This window comes from Cryptomeria japonica, chromosome 1 (assembly GCF_030272615.1).
Source record: "Cryptomeria japonica chromosome 1, Sugi_1.0, whole genome shotgun sequence".
Classification (NCBI taxonomy): Eukaryota; Viridiplantae; Streptophyta; class Pinopsida; order Cupressales; family Cupressaceae; genus Cryptomeria; species Cryptomeria japonica.
Window position 1 is genome coordinate 112,983,637 of NC_081405.1, and position 21,042 is coordinate 113,004,678.

General features: G+C 34.7%; 1 protein-coding gene across 1 annotated transcript in view; it reads right to left on the reverse strand.

The window, feature by feature from the left end:
- Positions 1-16,053: 16,053 nt before the first annotated feature.
- Positions 16,054-21,042, reverse strand: part of LOC131026839 (probable mitochondrial-processing peptidase subunit beta, mitochondrial) — a 58,752-nt gene continuing 53,763 nt past the window's right edge. The window contains exons 6-9 of the mRNA XM_057956829.2: positions 17,775-17,873; positions 17,163-17,228; positions 16,835-16,942; positions 16,054-16,471 (exon numbers count right to left, since the gene is read on the reverse strand). Coding sequence (XP_057812812.1) covers positions 16,382-16,471; positions 16,835-16,942; positions 17,163-17,228; positions 17,775-17,873 — 363 coding nt within the window. The 3' untranslated portion in view covers positions 16,054-16,381. The remainder of the gene's footprint in view (positions 16,472-16,834; positions 16,943-17,162; positions 17,229-17,774; positions 17,874-21,042) is intronic.

The window sequence follows — 21,042 nt, forward strand, 5'->3', positions numbered from 1 at the left end:
GGGCATAACTGAACAAATCCTAAAAATCATAAAAACAACTGAAAAATCCTAAAAATCATAAAAAGTTGTTGGCATGATTGGCCTAACTGATGCTGATGGAGAATGTTGATGAACCGGTAAAGGACTATTGGTAATGATATAGTGATGAAGAGATTAAGAATATTGGCTTAATGACTTTGATCAATTATTTGTGTTGTCATTGATGGCAAACTATGTTTTCCATGATTATTGTGTCATCTAAGTCTTTTTGGTCTACCAAAAATGCCTTACCGGTAATGAAGATAATGAACTGGGAATTAGGATCTTAACCGGTAAACATGGAAACGTTTTGATTGGTTCTCAAGATTGGTGATGAGTCAAGTGTTGAGGTTTGGAACATGTATCTGTATCATTGTAATGTATCTTTTAACAGAACTGCATCATGCTTTGATTATCGGAAGTCATGTTTATGATTTATGTTGTATTTTTTGTAGGGTTTAAGAAGGGTTTTAGAACCTGGTAATGATTTTGAGTTCGGCGGTGTATTACATTGTGTTTGTAAGTTGGTGATGACATGGTTGAAACTGCGTTAAGTGTTTGAATTATGTTTTAGCGTGATTAAGGATGGAATTTCTTGGGAATGTAGAAAGTGATTAGCAGAATGAGCTAAGGGTTTGAAAGTGTATCAGATCAAGGTGCGGTAATCATTCAACGACTGTAATTGATTTGTAATTGATTGTAATGATCCATATGATGAACTGTAATGAGTTGTAAAGATCTGTGATGATCTATGTTGTAAGTCTTAGGTTTTTGTAACCGACTAAGTTGTAAAAGTTATTTAGGTCAGTATAGTTGATGTTTGTTGTGTTGGTGATTTGAAAAAAGAGTGCGAAGCCGAACCAGTGTAGTGTATCTGCCAGAGTGTAGCAGATTGGAGCTAAATTGGATCTGAACAAGCAATCAATTAGAGTTATTTCCAGATCATTCATCTATTGTTCCCTAACAGTTGCAATAGACAAAATCCCTTAATTGGGTAGGTTCTAACAGGCCTTAAATTGTAAATCCCTTAACCAAGTAGCTCAACATCTGAGTGTTAAATCCTCTTGCAAGGTTGCTTCTAACCGAGCAAAGCTCCTAACAGGGCTCACCATAGAAATCCCTTAACCGGATGACTCCTAACAAGGTATGCTCCTAACTGGGCATCATTGTAAGCTCCTAACTGGGCTAGGTTCCTAACAGGTTGCATTCTGAAAGAGTGCACAATTTTTGTGGGTACCGATTCCCACCGCGGTTTTTCCCTATTTGGGTTTCCGAGTGAAAATTTTGGTGTTCATGTGGTGAATGTTTTGATGTGTTGATTTGATTTACTTTCAATTTATGCATGTTTATGAACTCTTAATGGGCAGTTCTGATAAATCAGTTTAACAGTTGGATATTAGTGATTACTGGTAGTGGTAAAGAGTTTATTACTGGTTCGTGATTGATTTGGTGAAGTTTTATCAGTTTGAGTTTTAGTTTGAAATTATTGTTAATACTAATTCACCCCCCTCTCAGTATTAACAAGATCTTCTCAAATTAACAAAAGTCCTTAAAAAATCCTAAAAATCCCAAAAAGTCCTGAAAAAATCCTAAAAATCCTAAAAAGTCTTGAAAAAATCAACCAAAAACATTCAGATAAAGTCCTGAAAAAATCAACCAAAAACATTCAGATAAAGTCCTGAAAAAATCAACCAAAAACATTCAGATAAAGTCCTGAAAAATCAGTCCAAAAACATTCAAATATCAATCCACAAAATACAAAAACATTTAAAAATCAATTAAAAACTTGCAATAAATTGTCTCGCAAGAATCAAACACCCTAGCAAATATCCAACAAACAATTCACATGAAGTTAAACAAAGGATATGACTATCTTGTCAAAACATCTGCAATCAAGTTGATCAACTGTCTAATTTATCGAATCACTATCAAACTATCAATATGATCAACATCTTGTCTTAAACAGAATCAGTACACTCGAAACCAGATAGGTCAGTCTTATATAGGGTCCAAAACTTTTAAAACCAGACATTATCAAAATCACATCAAACATATCAAAGCAAAGTCACAGTCGGTCCAACTGTTGAGTTTTGTCTATTTTGGTTGAATCTTTTTATCAAATTGGCAAAGATCATTGCTTTTAGCTAATTAAGGATGTCCAGAAAGTGACTAGAGGAGTCCTGATGGGTAAGATCCTTTTCTTTGTTTCTTGTTTGTGGTTTGAACCAATGAAGTTTCGGCACAATTGTGTTGTAGGTGTCTATGATAAGTACATTTGCTATGTGAATGCCGCACATACCTCGACTCACAACACAATTTCCGAAATGGAGGGTTCATTCCTTGTCTTTTATGTGTTTGTTTCTTGCAATGATATATCTATACATCTTGGTTCCTCATACCCTAGTGTAATAAGATTCATTGTTACATAATAAGGCTCAATGATGATAATGTATTGCACTATCAATAAAGCAATGAAGACTCCCTCATCAAAGTTTTATCAATCATTTTTTTCTTATCAAATCTACTTCTGGAATAAATAAAGGTTGGTTCAATTGATTTATTTCATATCATAACTTCTTATCTATTTTCCATCTAACAACTAACATTTCTTCCAAAATTCACAAATTTCAACTCCTATTTTGACACAACAAAAACATCACATTCCATACATATATAAATCATTTCACATTTGCATATAATGTTGCATTAGGTCATTTTTGCACATTCACATATTGCATAATAGTTGCATTCACAAGCATTACACTTAGTCAATTTTAGATCATTATCACACATATATTCATACATCATTAATTAGTCAATTTTAGATCATTATCACACATATATTCATACATCATTAACTAAAGCCACATCACATAGACTGCATCATATCACATTCACATTAGTTGCATCATCAAGTAAGCATCAAATAAAAGCAAAAACATTAGATCATAGAACACATCATAAAATAAGGCATAACTCATTGCCAAAAATGCATATCATATATCTCATCAATGTGTCGAAATTACATCATATCTCATCAATAACAAAGCATCTCAACTGATGTTGCCTCTATCTCCATGTGGATCCTGCCTGCTAGATCTTGCCCCAAGATGTCCAGAAGATGTCTAAGGTGGACCCATAACACCACCACTGTTGGTCCTCCACGTAGAAGACCTACTAGAACCATAATGGCCTCTAAACTCACTAAAAATAGGAGTTCTATGTGCCTCAGGTACAATACCATGGTAGAGTTGTCTATAATACAAGGCCTCATGTGTAGCATAGTAAAGTCTGTCAAAATCTCTATGTGCATCAGTACCCAAAGAAAAATGATGGTCATAAGTGGCCTGAACCAATTGCATCCGCCTCACCGCATCATCTATCTCCCTCTAGAGAAGATCCCTCTCTACAGTAAGATCCTCCATCGCCCGTCGATACACATCTCTATCCTCCTTCCGTCGTTGCCGCAAAGTAGCGACCAAGTCCTCCAAACTCCTAACTTGAGCCCTCAATATCTCCTCATCATTACCTCCCTTTGCACCTCTTGTCTCCATGGATTGGGGCATATCAATATCATCTCCACCCTCATCTCCATCACTTCTCGATGATCCTGAAATTGACTCACCGCTATCACTATCGCTCCCATCAAAACTGCTCGTAGATGTGGTGTCTCCACCGATATCCACATCCTCCTCTCCACTCTCAACCTGCTCTGCAACTACTGCTATTAGATCTATCTGACCTCTATCCCGTCCTCCTCAACATCCATCTCTCCCTCATCCTCTCCCCCTGGGACCCCTGTTATGCCTAATCTGTTGAGCTACAATTGGTACTGTTGGATCTGTCAAAACTATGGGCCTATGTTGTAACCACCATGTATCATACTGTGGTGTGGTATTTGGATCTACAACACCAACTAACCAACCCCACTAAATAGGAGCAAGAGCATCAAACTCTGCAATGGCAACATGAGGTTGAACACATGCACCCTAATCACCAATCTCATGAGTAGTACAAGCAAAATAGGTTGAAACATCTGGAACACCCTAAATCTCCCCAAACTGTTGGAGTACACGGCCAGGAAGATGCATATCAATAACTCCGTGACCACCAACATCTTGCCCAATAAGGTATCTTGAATGTCGACAAAAAGAAAGGTGTTGGGCATCATCAGCCCTACCGGGGCAAGTAAGATAAGGTCTCCATGAGAAGTACTGTAAGGTATCAATCTTATGATGGTAGTACAAAGTGTTACCTGAAGCCCTATGCCTCATTTCAATAGTATATCTATAGGCACATGGTTGCTCTAGCTGTAAAACAACATGTATAATAGGACGAAATATAGCTATGTGCTCCCAAGCCCATATCTGGAGCAAAGTAACACCACATCCAATGGATTTCTACTTTAAATATACAATCCCATGCATCTGATTATATATAGTGGCAAGAAGACAGGGACCCCAAGCAAACACTCGTCTATCAATAACCATATCATGAATCACTCATCCCCATCCAACAGGGAAACCATGGGTACATCTATTGGGGATCAACAATCCAACAACAGTGTAACAAAGAACAACGGTGAGATCATCATAATCTAAATCATCCCAATGAATCTCATAACGACCCCGAATACGAAGATCATCCTCAGAACACTCAAACAAGGCACATAAGGCAGATACTCCATCACTACAATCAAATCTAACTCGTGCACCATATATGGGAATGTGTAGAATATGCCACACATCCTCAAGTGTGATGGATGCCTCACCTGTTGGAAGATGAAATGAGCAAGTCTTTGAATGCCACTGCTCATTCAATGTAGTAATCATGGCCTTGTTGGCCATAACCTCAGGCAAGTGCACTATATGATATAAGACAACCTATCAAAGCAAAGTTGTATCCTCAACATCTAACTCATGGTGTCGATCAACACCATCTAGTCTCATCTGTCTTGCTATCAAGAATGGATAATTCTCCTGCATTTGAGACATGTGAAAAAAAAATGAATTAGATATGTCATCAAGAGAAAACACAAAAAAAAAAAAAAGAAAAAAAAAATTAATGGAATATCAAATGCGAACTGATTTATAGCAAATGTGGATCAATTAAATCAAATGTGGATCATTTATAGCAATTGTGAACTAATTATATCAATTGCGAATTAAAATTCTCAATTGTGCACTACTTATATCAATTGCAAATTAAACAATTCAAATGCGAGTAATAAATGCAAGTTTGAACAAGTAAAGTCAATTGCACATTTATATTATCAATTGTGAATAAATCGAATGGCAATTGTGAATCACAAAATTTTTCCACTTACAAACATCGATGAAAAATTTAGAAAAAACAGACAAAAATGTACAAATTTTTTTAAACACTCACCATGGCACCAGTGCCAAGAGATCTCTAATATGATTGCACTCGCTCAAACAAGTGCAACATCGCTCTGTGACCGGCCATCTCTCTCCAAGGACGTCGAATGCACTAAAATCTCAAAGGAACTCCTACAAAGCAAATGAGTACAAATGAGCTCAAATCAAAACCAATTTCCAATTTATAGCTCAAACTTAGGGTGTTTGCCACCCTAATGGTCGTGGTCCCCTCCAACTTCAACGCAGTTGTAGCTATATCAAACGAGATCGAAACCTCGCCAAACTTCACATGATCAATTAATAGCATATTTTCAAAAAAATGGTCTTCATTTCACAATTTTTCGACCACTTTTTCCGAGGGGCATATTTACACCCTAAGTGTTGTCGGGGCATATTGGGGAAGAAATTTTTCATATTCTTTGAAACAACGTCATTTCGACATTGTGTCAAAGAGGGGCAAATGTAGAGACCTAAAAATGTCTCATCAATCACACACTAATTATTCGTCTAATTAATTAAGTAATTCTTTAATTATTTGATTAAACTAATTATTTCTTCTAATCATCGCATTCAACATTTCTAATTATTCATTTTTTATTATCAAATCAATTTAATCAGTTAATCCTCTTCTACATATTAATTATTTAATTAATTGTGACATTTTCCTCAATTAAATAATCTTTATTATTTAATTAAATTCCATTTGTAATGTTTAAATAATTTCTTTTGAATTATTTAAATTATTCTTCCAATTCCCCAAGTTCTAATTCTAATTAATTTCATCTAATTTCATTTCATATTTTCCCCAAATTCGAATTTCATATCATTTCAATTAATTTCTTTTCTTCCAAATTAACATTTCACCAAATGTGAATTTCAGTTAATTTCATGTGCATTTCAGCATTCGAAAGTCCAAATTCAAATCCAAATTGAAAATGAAAATCAAATTCAATTTCAAAATCCTACAGCACATGTTGAAATCAAACTAATTGATCAAATTAGTCAACTCAGTTAACTCTTCAATCGCCCATTTTCACTCAAAATCAGCTTTTTTGACTAATCAATCAATTTAGTCTTCTAATCCATCTAATCAGTCATCTCTCAATCAATTTAGTCAACTGGCTAATCTATTCAGTCCACTAACCAATCTATTTAGTTGACTCCCGAATCAAATGAGTTAACAAATCAATCAACTCTATTAACATGTCAATCAATTTTAGTTATCTATCAATCAACACTTGAGTTCAAATTCTCACCCCTTCTGTGTTGAAAATCTATAAATTCAATCTCTTTTCTCATTTTCAAGCTAGATCACAGTCTTCAAAATAGTTGCTAATCTATGCAGGAAATCCCAGTGTAATACCTGAGAGCCATCAAAAACTGACTTGGAGAAGAACAATGGAAGCAAAATCTGGAATAGGGAGTTTCTTAATTTAGTTTAATTTCTTCCATTTCCATTAAGATTTATTATTTTCATTGCACATGTTTGTATGTTTTCATTAGATAGGTTTGTGATCGTCTTTTTCTCTAATCAATATTCAACACATTTTTCAGACATGGAAACAGTGAAGACCCTTATGCAATACTCAAAAATGGCATTTCAAATATTAGAACAATGAGGAAAATTTTAATAATAGGAAACTTTAATTTAAGGATAGCAAATCATCAAAGGCCATAATTGAAAAGTGAGTAAAAGATCAAAGTAATCCATCATGGTTAGATGAAGAGAAAGATTATCTTTGCAAAAGGTTTTTACAAGATTGTAATGGGGATATTCCACACTACAAGATACGATTATTAAGGCTATTTATTTGTATAACATGGTTATATGCAATGGTCTCACAACATTACTACACAACCTACAATGACCAATACATGATAGACTATGTTATTTACTCACAAAATTATATCCTTAAACTAATGGAGTTAGTAGTTGGTGTGTAACACATTCATTTAATTCAAACCAAAAGTGACATGTATTCATTTATAAGGCTTTCCAGATGCTTTAGCCAAATATTACAATTTCTATGCAAGAAAGTTGACATCATAATATGAAATTAAAAAATGCTAAAATTACTAGCTTAACTTAGTCTAAATATTTTAATAAAAATATCGATAACATTACAAATCTTTTACAAATCCAGCACACTACCAATGATTTCAAATCTTTATAAAGTAAAAAAGGGAAAGTTTATTATACATCAAAACTGCTTCTTCTTCTTCTTCTTTGGATCTAATTTGGGAGAGAATAGCATTATGGTGCTTTAAGAAAATCTTGTTAAGCTTTATATACTTCATCATGAAGAGTGAACTTGTCCCTCACAAAGAGATAATAGGTACTAAGTCATCTAAAATGTACAGAATTTTGTGTGAGTATTTTCTACTTATATACATTGTAACTTGCATATAAAATTAGAACATATAATGTAAACTTTTTAGTTTATTTTAAAAAAAAATATTTCACAATAATTTGATTGAACATTTCTATAGTCGTCATCTTACATATTATAGACCATTCTTTAGACAATTAAATTACAAAATAAGTTATTAACTATCCCAAATTTAAAAAATTTAGAAAACTTATTCAATTATCTAGAACCCTAATCTTTATACACAAAATAAAATATTTAAATTATTTATAATTTTTAAATATAATTAAAAATTAATTAAAATATATTTAGTGTAAATTAATAATCACAAATAAATAAATTTACAAATATTGCATTAATATATTTTAGTACTACTTATATATTAATTACAAAATTATACTAAAAAAATCTCTCACTAAACCACAAAAATATCTTTATAAGATTTTGATCTTACAAAAAGCTCATTTTTTCAAGAAAGTTGAATCCAATTGTCTATATTCTCAATTCGTTAGCATTCAATATATATTTGAATGCAATTGATAATTACATAATAATTTTGATTTTAATTTTTTTTATCATTCAAATTAAAATGGTTATCTAAATCACAGAGAAGCATACTTAATATAGCGTGCCACACTTGTACATGTATTTTGGAGGATTATGCATAATTTTTTGTGCCATATTATTGTACTTGCACTGTATTATAAAGTGTCATGGGGTTTTGTGTGGTGTCTTTGTTATTTGTCAATCATAGCTAAGTTGTCAAGTGATCATCCATCCATGACAACAAGGATCTCAGTAATTCTTGCCTCATGTGTGTGTGCCCTATTTCTGCACACCCTTTTTTTAGTTGCAAGTGCTTTCTTGGTCACTTCAAATGTTGTATCTTCTCTTTAATGCATTACTTGGTGTCACATAGGTTTAATGGACTTGTCATGCCTCTCCCTAGTCAACATTATGGGGTAATTATACTATTCATGTGAATGCTTCCTTGGTTTCACTTGCAGTGAGTTATGATACACTCTTACATTCCTATTTTGCAGAGGCAACCTTCTATAAACAATTGATCTTGGTTCTTTAAATTATTACACATGTATTTTCAACTTGCATTGGTTGAGTAATGATGATGAAATCACTAATGTAGATTCATGTGCCATTTGTATTTCTGATTGACAGATATTGTCGTTGTTGCCATCTGATCATTGTTCAAGTAGTGTGATTAGGGGCACTCATGCAGATTGTTGTCTTCTTTTATCATGATCATCATCTTGTTTTCAGAGGAGGTTCTTTAGATATAGCACTATATCTGTCATCGTTTGATAGTTGTCTACAACTTCTTCATGCTTTAGTTATGTTCTTCATTCTCCTCTTGTTTTGGGGACATTGTTTTGGAGGCTTCTTGTTCCTTTAATTTCTCTCTTTTGGAGAGGATTTTTCTACTATAGTGTTTTTACTCTTTCTCTATTTATGAGAAATTGCATCTTGCATCTTTTTGCATCATTTGCATAATAATTTCATCTCCCTAAGTTGCACTTAAGGGGGTGTTAGTGTGAATGAGCTTATTTTCTAACTAGGCATTAGTGAGAACCTATTCATATGACTTAAGTTTACTTAATCCTCGATGGCATTTTAGAAGTTAGTTATAATAGGGCCATGTTCAACTCATTTACTTTTAGTTACCTAAGCATTTAATATTTGCATCATGCATTTAATGTTTGTATCAAGGGTTGTTGTCATACCTTATCACACCTTACCTATATAATCAAGGTGTTTGTAAATTGTAACATTATCTCATGTATCAATCATGTCGTCATCATATAATATTTTATTCTTAATTTGGTGGAATGGCATCTTTTTTTGTTGCTTCTATCTTGTAATGTGGAGGTTATTTGGTGTTGATATTGAAGATCTTGGATATTTACTTCAAAAATAACAATTACACCATTAGGAATTTCAAGGTGATGTGAACTAGTGATTTGTGAAATTTTGTTTGTAGATTCTAAATGTATTTTTTTTAAACTGAATTAGATTATAATTTTTTTTTACATTTTTCTTAATAGCTTGTTTTTCTATAGTAAATGACATGTTTAAATAGTGACATTTTTAACATCTTGTATAACTTATTTTATACAAAAGATAAAAATCTAATTTTTTTAAATATAGATTTATAATACCAATATTTAATGCTTGCATTATTTTTCATAATGTTTTGTTGCATATTTTTTAAATGAAGATAAACCAATTATAATTTAGATACAGGTGTATGACAACATGCATAACTTCTTTTGCATGTATCAAAATTCATTATTTTTTGTTGAAACAACGACATCAATATCTAGTGCATGGATATTTTTCAGAAATTTTTTCACTACTATACTATTTTCCACATGTTTAGAAAAGTTGTTCAGTGAAAACCCTATTTTCAATAAAATATGAAAAATAAATTTATAATACATTAATATTATACTTGTTGGAAAGCTCATTTCGAGGGCGACAATCATGCAAATTGGTTTGTCAAGATCATTCCATTGGTACGTCCAACCCAATCTTTGACTGTCAAATTTCTAAGAAAATTTGAAGAGGGATGGAAAGGAGGCATAGCCAAGGACTTCATTTGAAGGTATTGCATGCTCACAAAAACATTTTAAAACAACCTTTGAACGAAGGTAATTTACAAAAAAAGGAGAAAAAGAGATCTTCGTTTGAAGATCCCTTTTTATTCTTTTTTTGACAGTTTCCACAAAAGGAATAAAAATGAAACGGAACCTTCGAGCGAAGGCCCCTTTTTTCCATTTTTGGAAATTATCTTTGAATGGAGGTACTTTATGAGAGGTGCCTTCATTTGAAGAAAAACCCTTGAGCAAAGGTCTTTAACTTATGACCTTCATCCGAGTTCAAAATGTGATGTCCCAAGTTTGTAACCCATTATTCTGGGATTACCCCTAACCCTATTATATCAACTTGCAAAGGGAAAAGGAAAGAGAAAAATATGAAGATGAAAGGATAGTGATGCACAAATATTAGAAATGTTTCTTCCTACTCATCAAACCATTTTATAGTTGCAGAGATGCCAAAAATGCATGTATCTACTAGATAAAGAAAAGAAGAACCTTTTATAATGAACACGAAAAAATATTTTATCTATCTACTAATCATAGGAGAGAAATAAGGCACATGTTAAGGAAGAAACCCTAGTCATGGCCCTTTGGAAAGTCCAACTTGTCTGCACCTACAAATCTAATTTGTAGATGCGGAAATCCTCTCCAAACATAACTAGGGGAAAGGACCCAGTAGTTGAGTGCATTCCAATTCTTGTGATAGAAGTTGTTGATTTAATACCCCCATACTTGTTGATTTAATGTCCAACTTTTGTACAACATTGCACCAATAGTTGTGTGATAAGTACCAATAATTGAATGAAATATACCATTTATTGTGAAAAGTAACCAATCATGTGATGCTACATCAGCTGCACGAGTATTGGGGCCCTTTTGCACACCTATTGGTCTCACTTTTTGGGGGAGCTGTTTTGGACACCTTGGCAAAAAGCATGCTGATGTGGCATCATATCTGATGATGTGCCCATGAAACCTTAGTTATAAGCAGGGAACTTGCCAAGTAAGCTGCTGGTAAAAATTCAGTGATTTGAAATTTCCACGTAAGATTTTGAGAAGTGTGAAGTTAGGGTGCGCAACTACTGAGTCCTCTCCCCTAACATACCTACATTTATGAAAAAGAGGGCAAAAGTGCAAAAAAAATCCCCTCAAAATTTGTTGAATATTGTGGTCAAGTATCTCCACCTTAAAAAAGGACCTGCATATCATAAACGTAGTATGGTTCCTTTTGAGAATTCATGGAAGTGCATTTAGACTTACTCCTTAGAGATCGGCCATTTGGGATGGTCATTGCAACATTCATGGCGTTTCCTACGAGTCTTACCTTTCGTTTCCACCCTTTGCAGAAATTTGACCTACATCCAAATATGTGACTTTGTTATCGTTTCTATCAAAAAGTGGAAAATAAGTCGAAATATGGATAAATCTCATTGTCCATGAAATTTCCACAACATTTTTTGGTCCTTTTCTAATCCTTTTTGGTCTTATGTAGAAATCTGACCCTTATGTAGATCTGTCGAAAATTCAAGCTCCATCATGACATTTGTAGAACATTGGCCTCCATTACAACATGGAGGAAATCGACCGCCATTGAAAATTGGCGTGCAACGAGCCACGTCTAGATATTGCAAAAATTCGGGCATCATTATTTTCCTTGCAAAATCCTTTAGACCTTTGAATCACCACAAAACTACTTACGAGGAATTGGACTCCATCAAGCTCATGCAGGAATCCAACCCGCATCTGAACATTGTGGAACTTTGGTCTCCATGTGGACATATCTGAATCACCCAAACTCCCATAAAACCATTTCGCCATGAAATCCCCTCAAAACTTTGTCTTATTTTCCTTGTCTTTCTCAGTTGTGCATCCCTTTATCTTTCTCTTTTCACCTTGGCCGCACCTTCGTCTGGGGAAGGATGGGAATGGGAACTAATTGAGGATTCCCAAGATTCTAAGAACCATCGAAATTCCTGATAAACACTTTTGCATTGCCTTTCTTTCACTTCATAGATGTTTCTTCCTCATTAAAGGTTATGGCTCCATCAGAAATCATCATCCCTGTCTTCGTTCTTTTGTTCTCTCTATGTTCTTCACTTAGTTGTTGGGGCTCGGAAGGGTAGCATGAAACTATCTAAGGTAGTGGTTTAGGACCAACGGAATTCTTGACAATTTTTTTTTTTTTAAGAGGTTGGCCCAAAACTAGGAAACTTGAAACTTGTTAGAGGTTCCCATGGTTCTGGGAACTTTCAAGAACACTACTTTTTGTTGTTGCTTCTTCAATTCCTGTCGAGGGTTCTTTAGGAGCCAAGAATTTCGTCAGAGGTTCTAATGGTTTTGGGAACTATTGGGACTATCAATAGTTTCTTTGAAAGCAATTAAAGCATGCAACTTGAAGGTCGGAGGAAGAAGAGGAACTAGGAATTGATTGAAACATTTGGACACTATTAGATGGAGGACTTGGATTTGAATTTCGGAATCAATGGTTGACAAGGTGAAAGGAAGCATGCCTAGAAGGGATGGGGGATGGAGGAAGCTCAATGGTTCAAAGCCTGATGAATTAAACACTTAGGCATTTTAGGCTAGGTAGGGTTTTGAGGGTGGAGAAGATGAAGGGAAGCATGATTGAACATGGACGTGAGTATAGAGAATGTTGATGGCTTGAAGCCCACCAAGGGGAGCACTTTGGCATTTTTGTGAGGTGGACTTTGAACGTCAAGGATGCTTGATGAAGGGGATCAAAAAACGATATGGAAGAAGGGGGAACCTCAATGGCAGACAGGCCACTAATAAACACTTAAACATTTTTTTAAGGTTATGGGTGGGGAGTTAAGGCCAATAGCAATAGTGAGGGCATGCATGTATGAAGATAAACAAAACCTCAAAATTATAAAATTTCAACAATTAGTTAATTTTTGGGTTTTTTCAATTGAGGTAATTGACTAAGGCAAGAATGAAGAGAGCAAATGCAAAGAACAGAGGCATAACTCATGTAAGGTGGTCCATGCAAGATCTCTTAGATCGATTATAATTGATGGACCACAAGGAGGGCATGAAATGCTAGTAGAACCATTTCTAATCTTTATTTCACCTTTTTATTCCACCATAGATGCCTTAGGTGAATCATTTAGCATGTCTTCTTTTGAGACATTTTGTGACTATTTGACTAGAGAGCAAGCAAAGCTTATCCAATTAGATGCACTTCCCAAAAGTCGAGCATTGTTAGCACAAGCACCCAAAAGCAAAGGCAAGAAGAAATCCAAAACTAAGATAGAATCTAATTTTCTTCCCACCTCTATCAAAGAGACTAAACCTAAGGAAAATCCCACGTGTATATTGAAAAAAACAAGGGCATGGTGAACATAATTGTTATTTAAAATAGTTAGAAGAGATAAGGCAATTCTTTCAAGAGCACGATATTTCATTGCCTTCAAAGTCTTCCAATTCACCATCTTCTTCTACACTATTATTATCATTTGGAGACAAGTTTAGTTAATGGAGGTAAAGCACTTCTTGTATCTACAAGTCCTGAGTTAGGTAGATGGTTTCTTGATTCAAGAGTCTCATATCATATAGCTTTATCAAAAGGTATGTTCTCTTCATTTGAGCCCTACACTTTACCACATATTTTGATGGTTAACAACTTGTGTGTTTGTGGGAAAGGATCTATTGACATAGGAGATGACAAATTCAATTATATACTTTGTGTTCCATCCTTGTCAATCAATCTCCTTTCTATCTATCAGATTACACATAGTGGAGCAAGTAAAACAATTGAGTTCACATCTAATTTTGTGTTCATTAGTCTTGGAGATTTAAGATATCATTGTTGTTGGAATGGTGGATCATTCATCTTGATCGTATACATTTTCACATTTTGCTCTAAATGATGATGCAATTCCTTTGACTAGTATTCACACATGCATCAAATGTGAATCATATTTCCAAGGAGAAATTTAGTCACTTGAACCTTCCTATTCTTAAGAATTGTGTTGAGCTTCCATCTCCTCCACCTCCTACTAATTCATATTTCAGTGTCGGCATGGCTTCCAATACTTCAGTTCAACAAGATGATAGTTGTCTTTTAAATTTAGCTTCATGGGATGAGTATACCAGATTTTTTAAATTTAGCTTCATGGGATGAGTATACCAGATTTGTTGTGTCGCATAACACGTGGACACACTCGAGGAGTTATCAGGTATACCACATTTTGTTTTGCATCTCATATTGCAGACTTGGAGACACTTGATCAGTTTTCAAAAAAGAACCATCGTGAGACTTCTTCCCATGTCTCTCTTCTTGTAGTTGGAGTATTTTTTATATCAACCGTCAGACTTGCAAGGGAAGGTATGTTGTGTGGAAACATTGGATTCTTTTTCATCTTCAAACATTCACCATTAGCATAGGTAATACCTCATTATGGGAGGATATATAGTCTCTTTCCCTCCCATGGGGGATATCAATTGTATATTTGTCAAGGATGTAGTCTTTACGTGGGGTCATATTAGATCCTCTATTCATCATTACTCCATCACTTGTACATGATTGTTTTCTTGTATTCTCTCTTTTGGAGAGGTCCTTTACCACAAGGTTCTTTACCCTATTTGTGAAAAATCTAACCTACCCTAATAGTCAAGACCCATCTTTACATCATTGTAACATTTGTATTTCTTTACATCTTCCTATGTTGCACTTAAAGGGTAGTGCTAGTGTGAACAGAGGTATTACTTATCCAATTCCTCCTTTGTAGTGTAAACAAAGGACATTATCTAACTGTTTCCTATGTTGCACTTAAAGGGTGGTGCTAGTGTGAACAGAGGTATTACTTATCCAATTCCTCCTTTGTAAACAAAGAACATTATCTAACTGTTTGACTCCTATTCACACTTATTCACATATTAGGTTTACTTACGAAACTAAAATTCTTTCTACAAAATACCAGTCATGCGATCTTATCACTAGTTGTTTCATGTCATAGGATTAAGACAATTACCATGATCTTGTCAATCCTACCTTTCATCCTTTGCCTATATAGACAAAGCTCCATATGTACATTATGTATCAATTGTATCGTGGCAGATAATGTTGGGAGCTCGAGTCTGTGAATGACTAACAAAGAGCACATGCGGAGCTGTTTAATTATTAAGCTTTTAACCTTTTCAATTGCAAATTTATAACGCATTTACATCTTATGAAGATAGGAAGATATTCATACATATGTAGAAAATAGAAGGATGGAACATGGAACGTTTCTTCAATTATTGGAAAGCAAACATTTCTGATTAAGATAGAAAATAAGCTTCAACCTTTGTGAATTATTTCGATAGATTTGTCGTTGATGCTGTGAGGGCAGTTGTATAGCAGTTTTCGACATAATGTCAAATGATTCTTATTTACTGTTATTTACACTTTGAAGACAATTGCATGGTTGTTTTATATGTTGTAGCTTGCTACATTGTCTGTAATTATTCAAGATCAATAAATACAGACTGAATAAGCCATCTGCAAAAGGCTAGAAGCACGTGTGTATCTGCAATTGTGGGTTGAATTCCATTATTATTTATTATCCGTTCTAGAATAATATACAAATTGTTTTAATAACTTTGTTATCTGAGTAGATCTAGCACTTATTTAACTATTGAAACTAGTATATATATACATACGCACAATGATGATGAAAGCAATGAAATATGTTAGAGGTTTAAATGTTTAAGGTTCTACAACGTATATGATGAATGTCTTATCCTATGAATATTTGAAATTTACTATATTTTTAAAAATCCCTTATTTTCTTAATTGCTGTTTCCTGAAAAATGGCCTCCTGGAAAAGCCATCCCCCTGCCCTCTGTTGTCCCTGTCCCAGAAATTTGGTGAAACATAGGAAAAAACAGATCTGGGATTTCTGTGGACTTCTTCAATGCTGTTTGCCCAGAATGGAAAAATCTGGACCGATGAATTTTATAAATAGAATAGCAAATATTTTCCATGTTAAAGAAAGGTTTAATTCTGGTAGCCAAGTGATGTGCGACTACGGAACCAAGAAAGATCAGGAAGCCGTTGAATGGGACCAATCCCTGAAATGGCAACATCCTGCACAATGCACAGAACAATGCCAACAGTCAGGCTAACAATCAGACCAAGAATACCTTAATGTAACATTTAATGCAGAGTTGCACAAAATTTAAGTTATGCCGAAAACTAATTTCAAACTGGAAAAGCATATGGGCATCTGGTATAGATCAATGCAGAACATATCTTGCAGCTCACTGCATGATAGTCTACCAGCCAGATATTGACAACCCCCTGAAAGTACCATAAACCATAAAAATAAACCAAATACATACTAGAATACTCAGTGTGTCCTCTACAACAGTCACCCTAAGTTAGGGTCACACTTTGTTTAAAGGGCTCCAAATAATCCGATAGTGTAAAAGAATTTGAGAGAATCCCTACCCTATCAGACATGAACTGATTTGCTACTCTCTTGACAGTATCAACATCAATAGCATCTATTCGAGCAAAAAGCTCTGCAAGGGGGATTCTTCGGCCATATGTAAGCAGCTGCCAAAGAAAGAAGAAACATTATCAGTATGAAGAAGCCACCTTACAAACTACAAATTCTTAACAAGTAAAATGTGTGAGGAGTCTGAAGACTGATTAAAACAAATTTATCGAAATACTTGGAGGTAAAATATCAATCATAATTCCCATTCACAGAAATGACTAGATATGATTCAATTTAGTCAGAGACAAAATCAAACGCATTGGATTAAGAGATTACCTGACGGCCAATATCTTCAGCAGCAGAACTAGTGCCATCCATGTGAAGTACCATACATGATTTCAACTGCATAAAACAGATACAATATATTCAAGTGTTTGGTGTCAAAATAGCAGTTTGTTGTTCACTATTAAATAGCATGCAGAGCATTCTCAAGACAGGCAATCGTTTTCAAATTATAAAGAAAATAAAACCACCATAATAACAAAGTTTCACCTTGATTTAATACAGGCAAGCACAACAAAACCACAGACGAAACCAAACCCACTAAATTTCAAGTTGTGCACTCCACTCTTTATTCAAAAATCATGATGTTATGAACAGATTATCAGTTTTGTTACTTGTATGCAAAATGAAGTCAAGGCTGAAAATTTCTTATGGCGTTATATGAAATCCTATATGCCAGCAATTCCCAAAACTTCAAAAGTTCAAACTTCAAACTACAAAGTAGCATAGAGAACAATTCATATTGAATATACATTATAAAGCCACAGATTACAAGACATACAAGAAATTGTTTCCCCATTAAAGCTAGTTGTAAAGAAGGTCTTGCATTCATCTGTGATCATAATGAACAATGACTATCGGTGGTAAAGTTCAATTAGCAGTTACCTGATTCTGAGCTCGAATCACATCAACATCAGAAACTTCTTGTGTCAACCTATTCATCTCATTCATTATTGTGTAAGATAAATCCTCCAAGCAATCTGGCTGCAAATGAGAAAGAGAATGTAAGATGAAAGTGGTTGTACACCATTTCATTTGTTATTTGAATGATAAAATAAGAATGAATAATAAATATTAAATATACCTACAACTAGGATGTCACATTACTTATATGCACATAACTCAATTATAAATGGATGAAAATTGCATTACTGCAGAAAAATCTTACAAATCCTATTGTCCTCGCTATCATAGAACGTTGCACCTTTGTGCTTTTAGAACTACAAACCAATGTGAAACTCATTTTATAAACACAAAGTTAGAAATTTTGAACATTGTATTAGAGAAGGTTGTGATATTGATCAATATTGGAAAGCAAATCCTTGTAAATCTAGTAATAAAACAACCGATTGCTCTTCTTCTTGTCGGAAAACAGCTGATGTCTGTAATGCCATATTTAAACAAATTTAGACATTTAAGTATTTTGTGTCTTCAACAAAATACGATGTGCCTTTGTTAGGTAAACACTCTTTTGTGGAGGATCTTGTAAAAAAATATGATGGTTATGTAATTGATAAATGCTGGAAGCACGTCCTTCTAAATCTAGTAATAGAACAACCTAGGACTCTTCTTGTTGGTGGAAAACAAATACAGTAAGAAATGCCTTGTTTAAACAAATTTAGATATTTGATGACTTTTTTGTCTTTTACAAAATATGATGTGCACTTCTTAGGATATCACATAACCATCAGGCTGTAGGAACCGGCAGTTATGTTATCCTCAATCTGCTGCAACCAAAGTTTGAATACTTGGACTCGCCACCGACTCGGCAAACCAAAAAATTGGACTCGGCCTCAGACTCACGAAAGACTCGGCAAAAATAAAACCGTAGCTTTACAAAAAACATAAAATTAATGCATTTAGAGAACATAAGAGCCATAATTGAAACATTACACATGGCATATGATCTACAAACACTCAATATTTGAAATTTCATCATTCATTCTCATAGTTTCAAACTTTAAATGGTATAATAGCAGCATAAGTTTATAAAAGTTTACAAAATTACATATAATGATACGTCCAAATGTGAAAAACAACAATGAACAAACTAAAGAGAAGACTACATCTTCCTCTTCCCAGCTCTAGTGAAAACCAAGGGAGAGATAGAACTAGATCCTCTAGTTCTAGGAGTCCGATGTGGCTTCTCCAGCTCGCCAAAATTAGGTTGAGAGTAGCACCACTTACTGGGGTCTGAGGGTGAGAGAGAGAGAGGGGTAGAGAGATAGGTCTAGATCTTGGGGGGGAGAGGAGAGAGTGAGATAGAGAGTAGTAGAGAGAGGTGATAGAGGAAGAGTGACAGGGAGATAGATAGGTCTAAAATTCAGGGCAGATAAAGTGGGTGAGATAGAGAGAGCGAGAGAATGCTAATAGGAGCCTACTGATTACTAAAATTTGAATAGGTCTGAAAATTTAAAAGATCTTATAAAACCTAGAATTTGCATTATAACTCCTAGAGATCTGAAACCAATCTCAAACATCCTACCAATATATACATGAAATATAGCTTGAAGTAGAAGATACTTAAATGTTATATTTCATGTATATATTCTGATGAAGAGAATGAGGCTGTTTAATCTTGTTTCCTCTCCTCCTTCAAACCCTACAAACCTGTTTCCAGCAAGCAACAATGCCAAATGAGTGAAAAAAGAAAAAAGAAAGCACTTTAAATCGTGGCTGGGCAACGCGAGTCCATGTAAAAACTCACAAGACTTTCATTTGGACTCGGCTCACGAGTCCTTGGCGATTCGACTCGGCCCACCAATGGACTCACAAGTCCGTGGCGAGTCCACGAGTTTTAAAACTATGGCTGCAACCGACAACTATGCAACCTCTGGTGTGCAAGAACCAACAATTTTGTCATTTTGTCTTGTGGGACAACATCATCTCTTCCACTCCTCCACAACTATTCAAAGGAAAACATCCATTTCAAAGCATTCAGTAGAGTATTTAAACAAGTACAAAACATTGTACAAAAGTTGATACTTGTATGATTCTTTTGTTATGTTCATATTTTTGAAACAGTGAACTAAGGAAAGGGGTATTCAAGGAGTTGTCAGCAGGGTATGGACATAGAGCTTAGTTGTTAAGTACCATGAGCTCATTTCTTTTCCTAAACTTATTCTTTCATATGTAATTGACTGAAATAGAGTGATCAGGGAGCTCAGGTAGTTCACTCATCCTTGTTCCATATTGTTTTTAGTCATTTCCAGTATTTTTGTATGTTGTTATGTATGTTCCAATGAACTACATGTATAATGCTCCCACATAGAGTTTGCATTTTGTTTTGCAGAGTTCAATGTGCGAGTATGAGAAATCTATAAGTGAAGAACTATCAGATGACTATCCTCATCAGCACACAAATCAAATAGCATCAAAGCAGGGTTCAAATTCATTGAAAACAGTTTTGTGGAGGTTTAGAAGGTTGAAAACAGTTTTGTGGAGATTTAGAAGGTATAAAAAAGTGAAGTAATAATGTTGTGACGTTTTCACACATCGCCCCATTGCAAATGGGCACCCCTCTTTTTGCTCGTAGTCTTAGGTTTTGCTAGGTTAGTTTGTTGAGTCCGATCCTTTGAGTGATTGAGTTTGAAGTTCAGAGCTCATCTAGAGACTTGAGAGTTGTCTATTTGCATCTCTCTGACATGAATCAAGTGCAGATTTTGTTTGCACAGGGTATTTTCCTTTAGACCGATTACCTTTAGTTTGATTTAAAAGGATGACTAGGGCATTTCATTACTCCACCCTTTGCTTGGACGCATCTTTTGGACAATCTGTCCCATGACCAAGGAAATTAGCAAACAAGAGGCTTTTGTGTTCATTTTGATTTCATCTCCTCGAGAGTTTTTGAAAGGCAAACTTTCCTTGGCCAGGACCGATTACATCTCAGCCCGTCCCTTGTCCTCACAAAAGTGCGACTTAAGGTTTTTTGATCTGTCCCTACCCAAGTCAGATCAGCGACTTAAGGTTTTTGATCTGTCCCTACCCAAGTCAGATCAGCAACTTTAGGATGTGAAGATGTCCCTCACCCAGCTAGATCAGCGACTTAAGGAATTCGACTTGTCCCTACTCAAGGCAAAAGAGCAACTTAAGGATTTTGATCCATCCTTACCTTAGTGAAATCAGCGACTTAAGGATGAGAAGATGTCCTTAC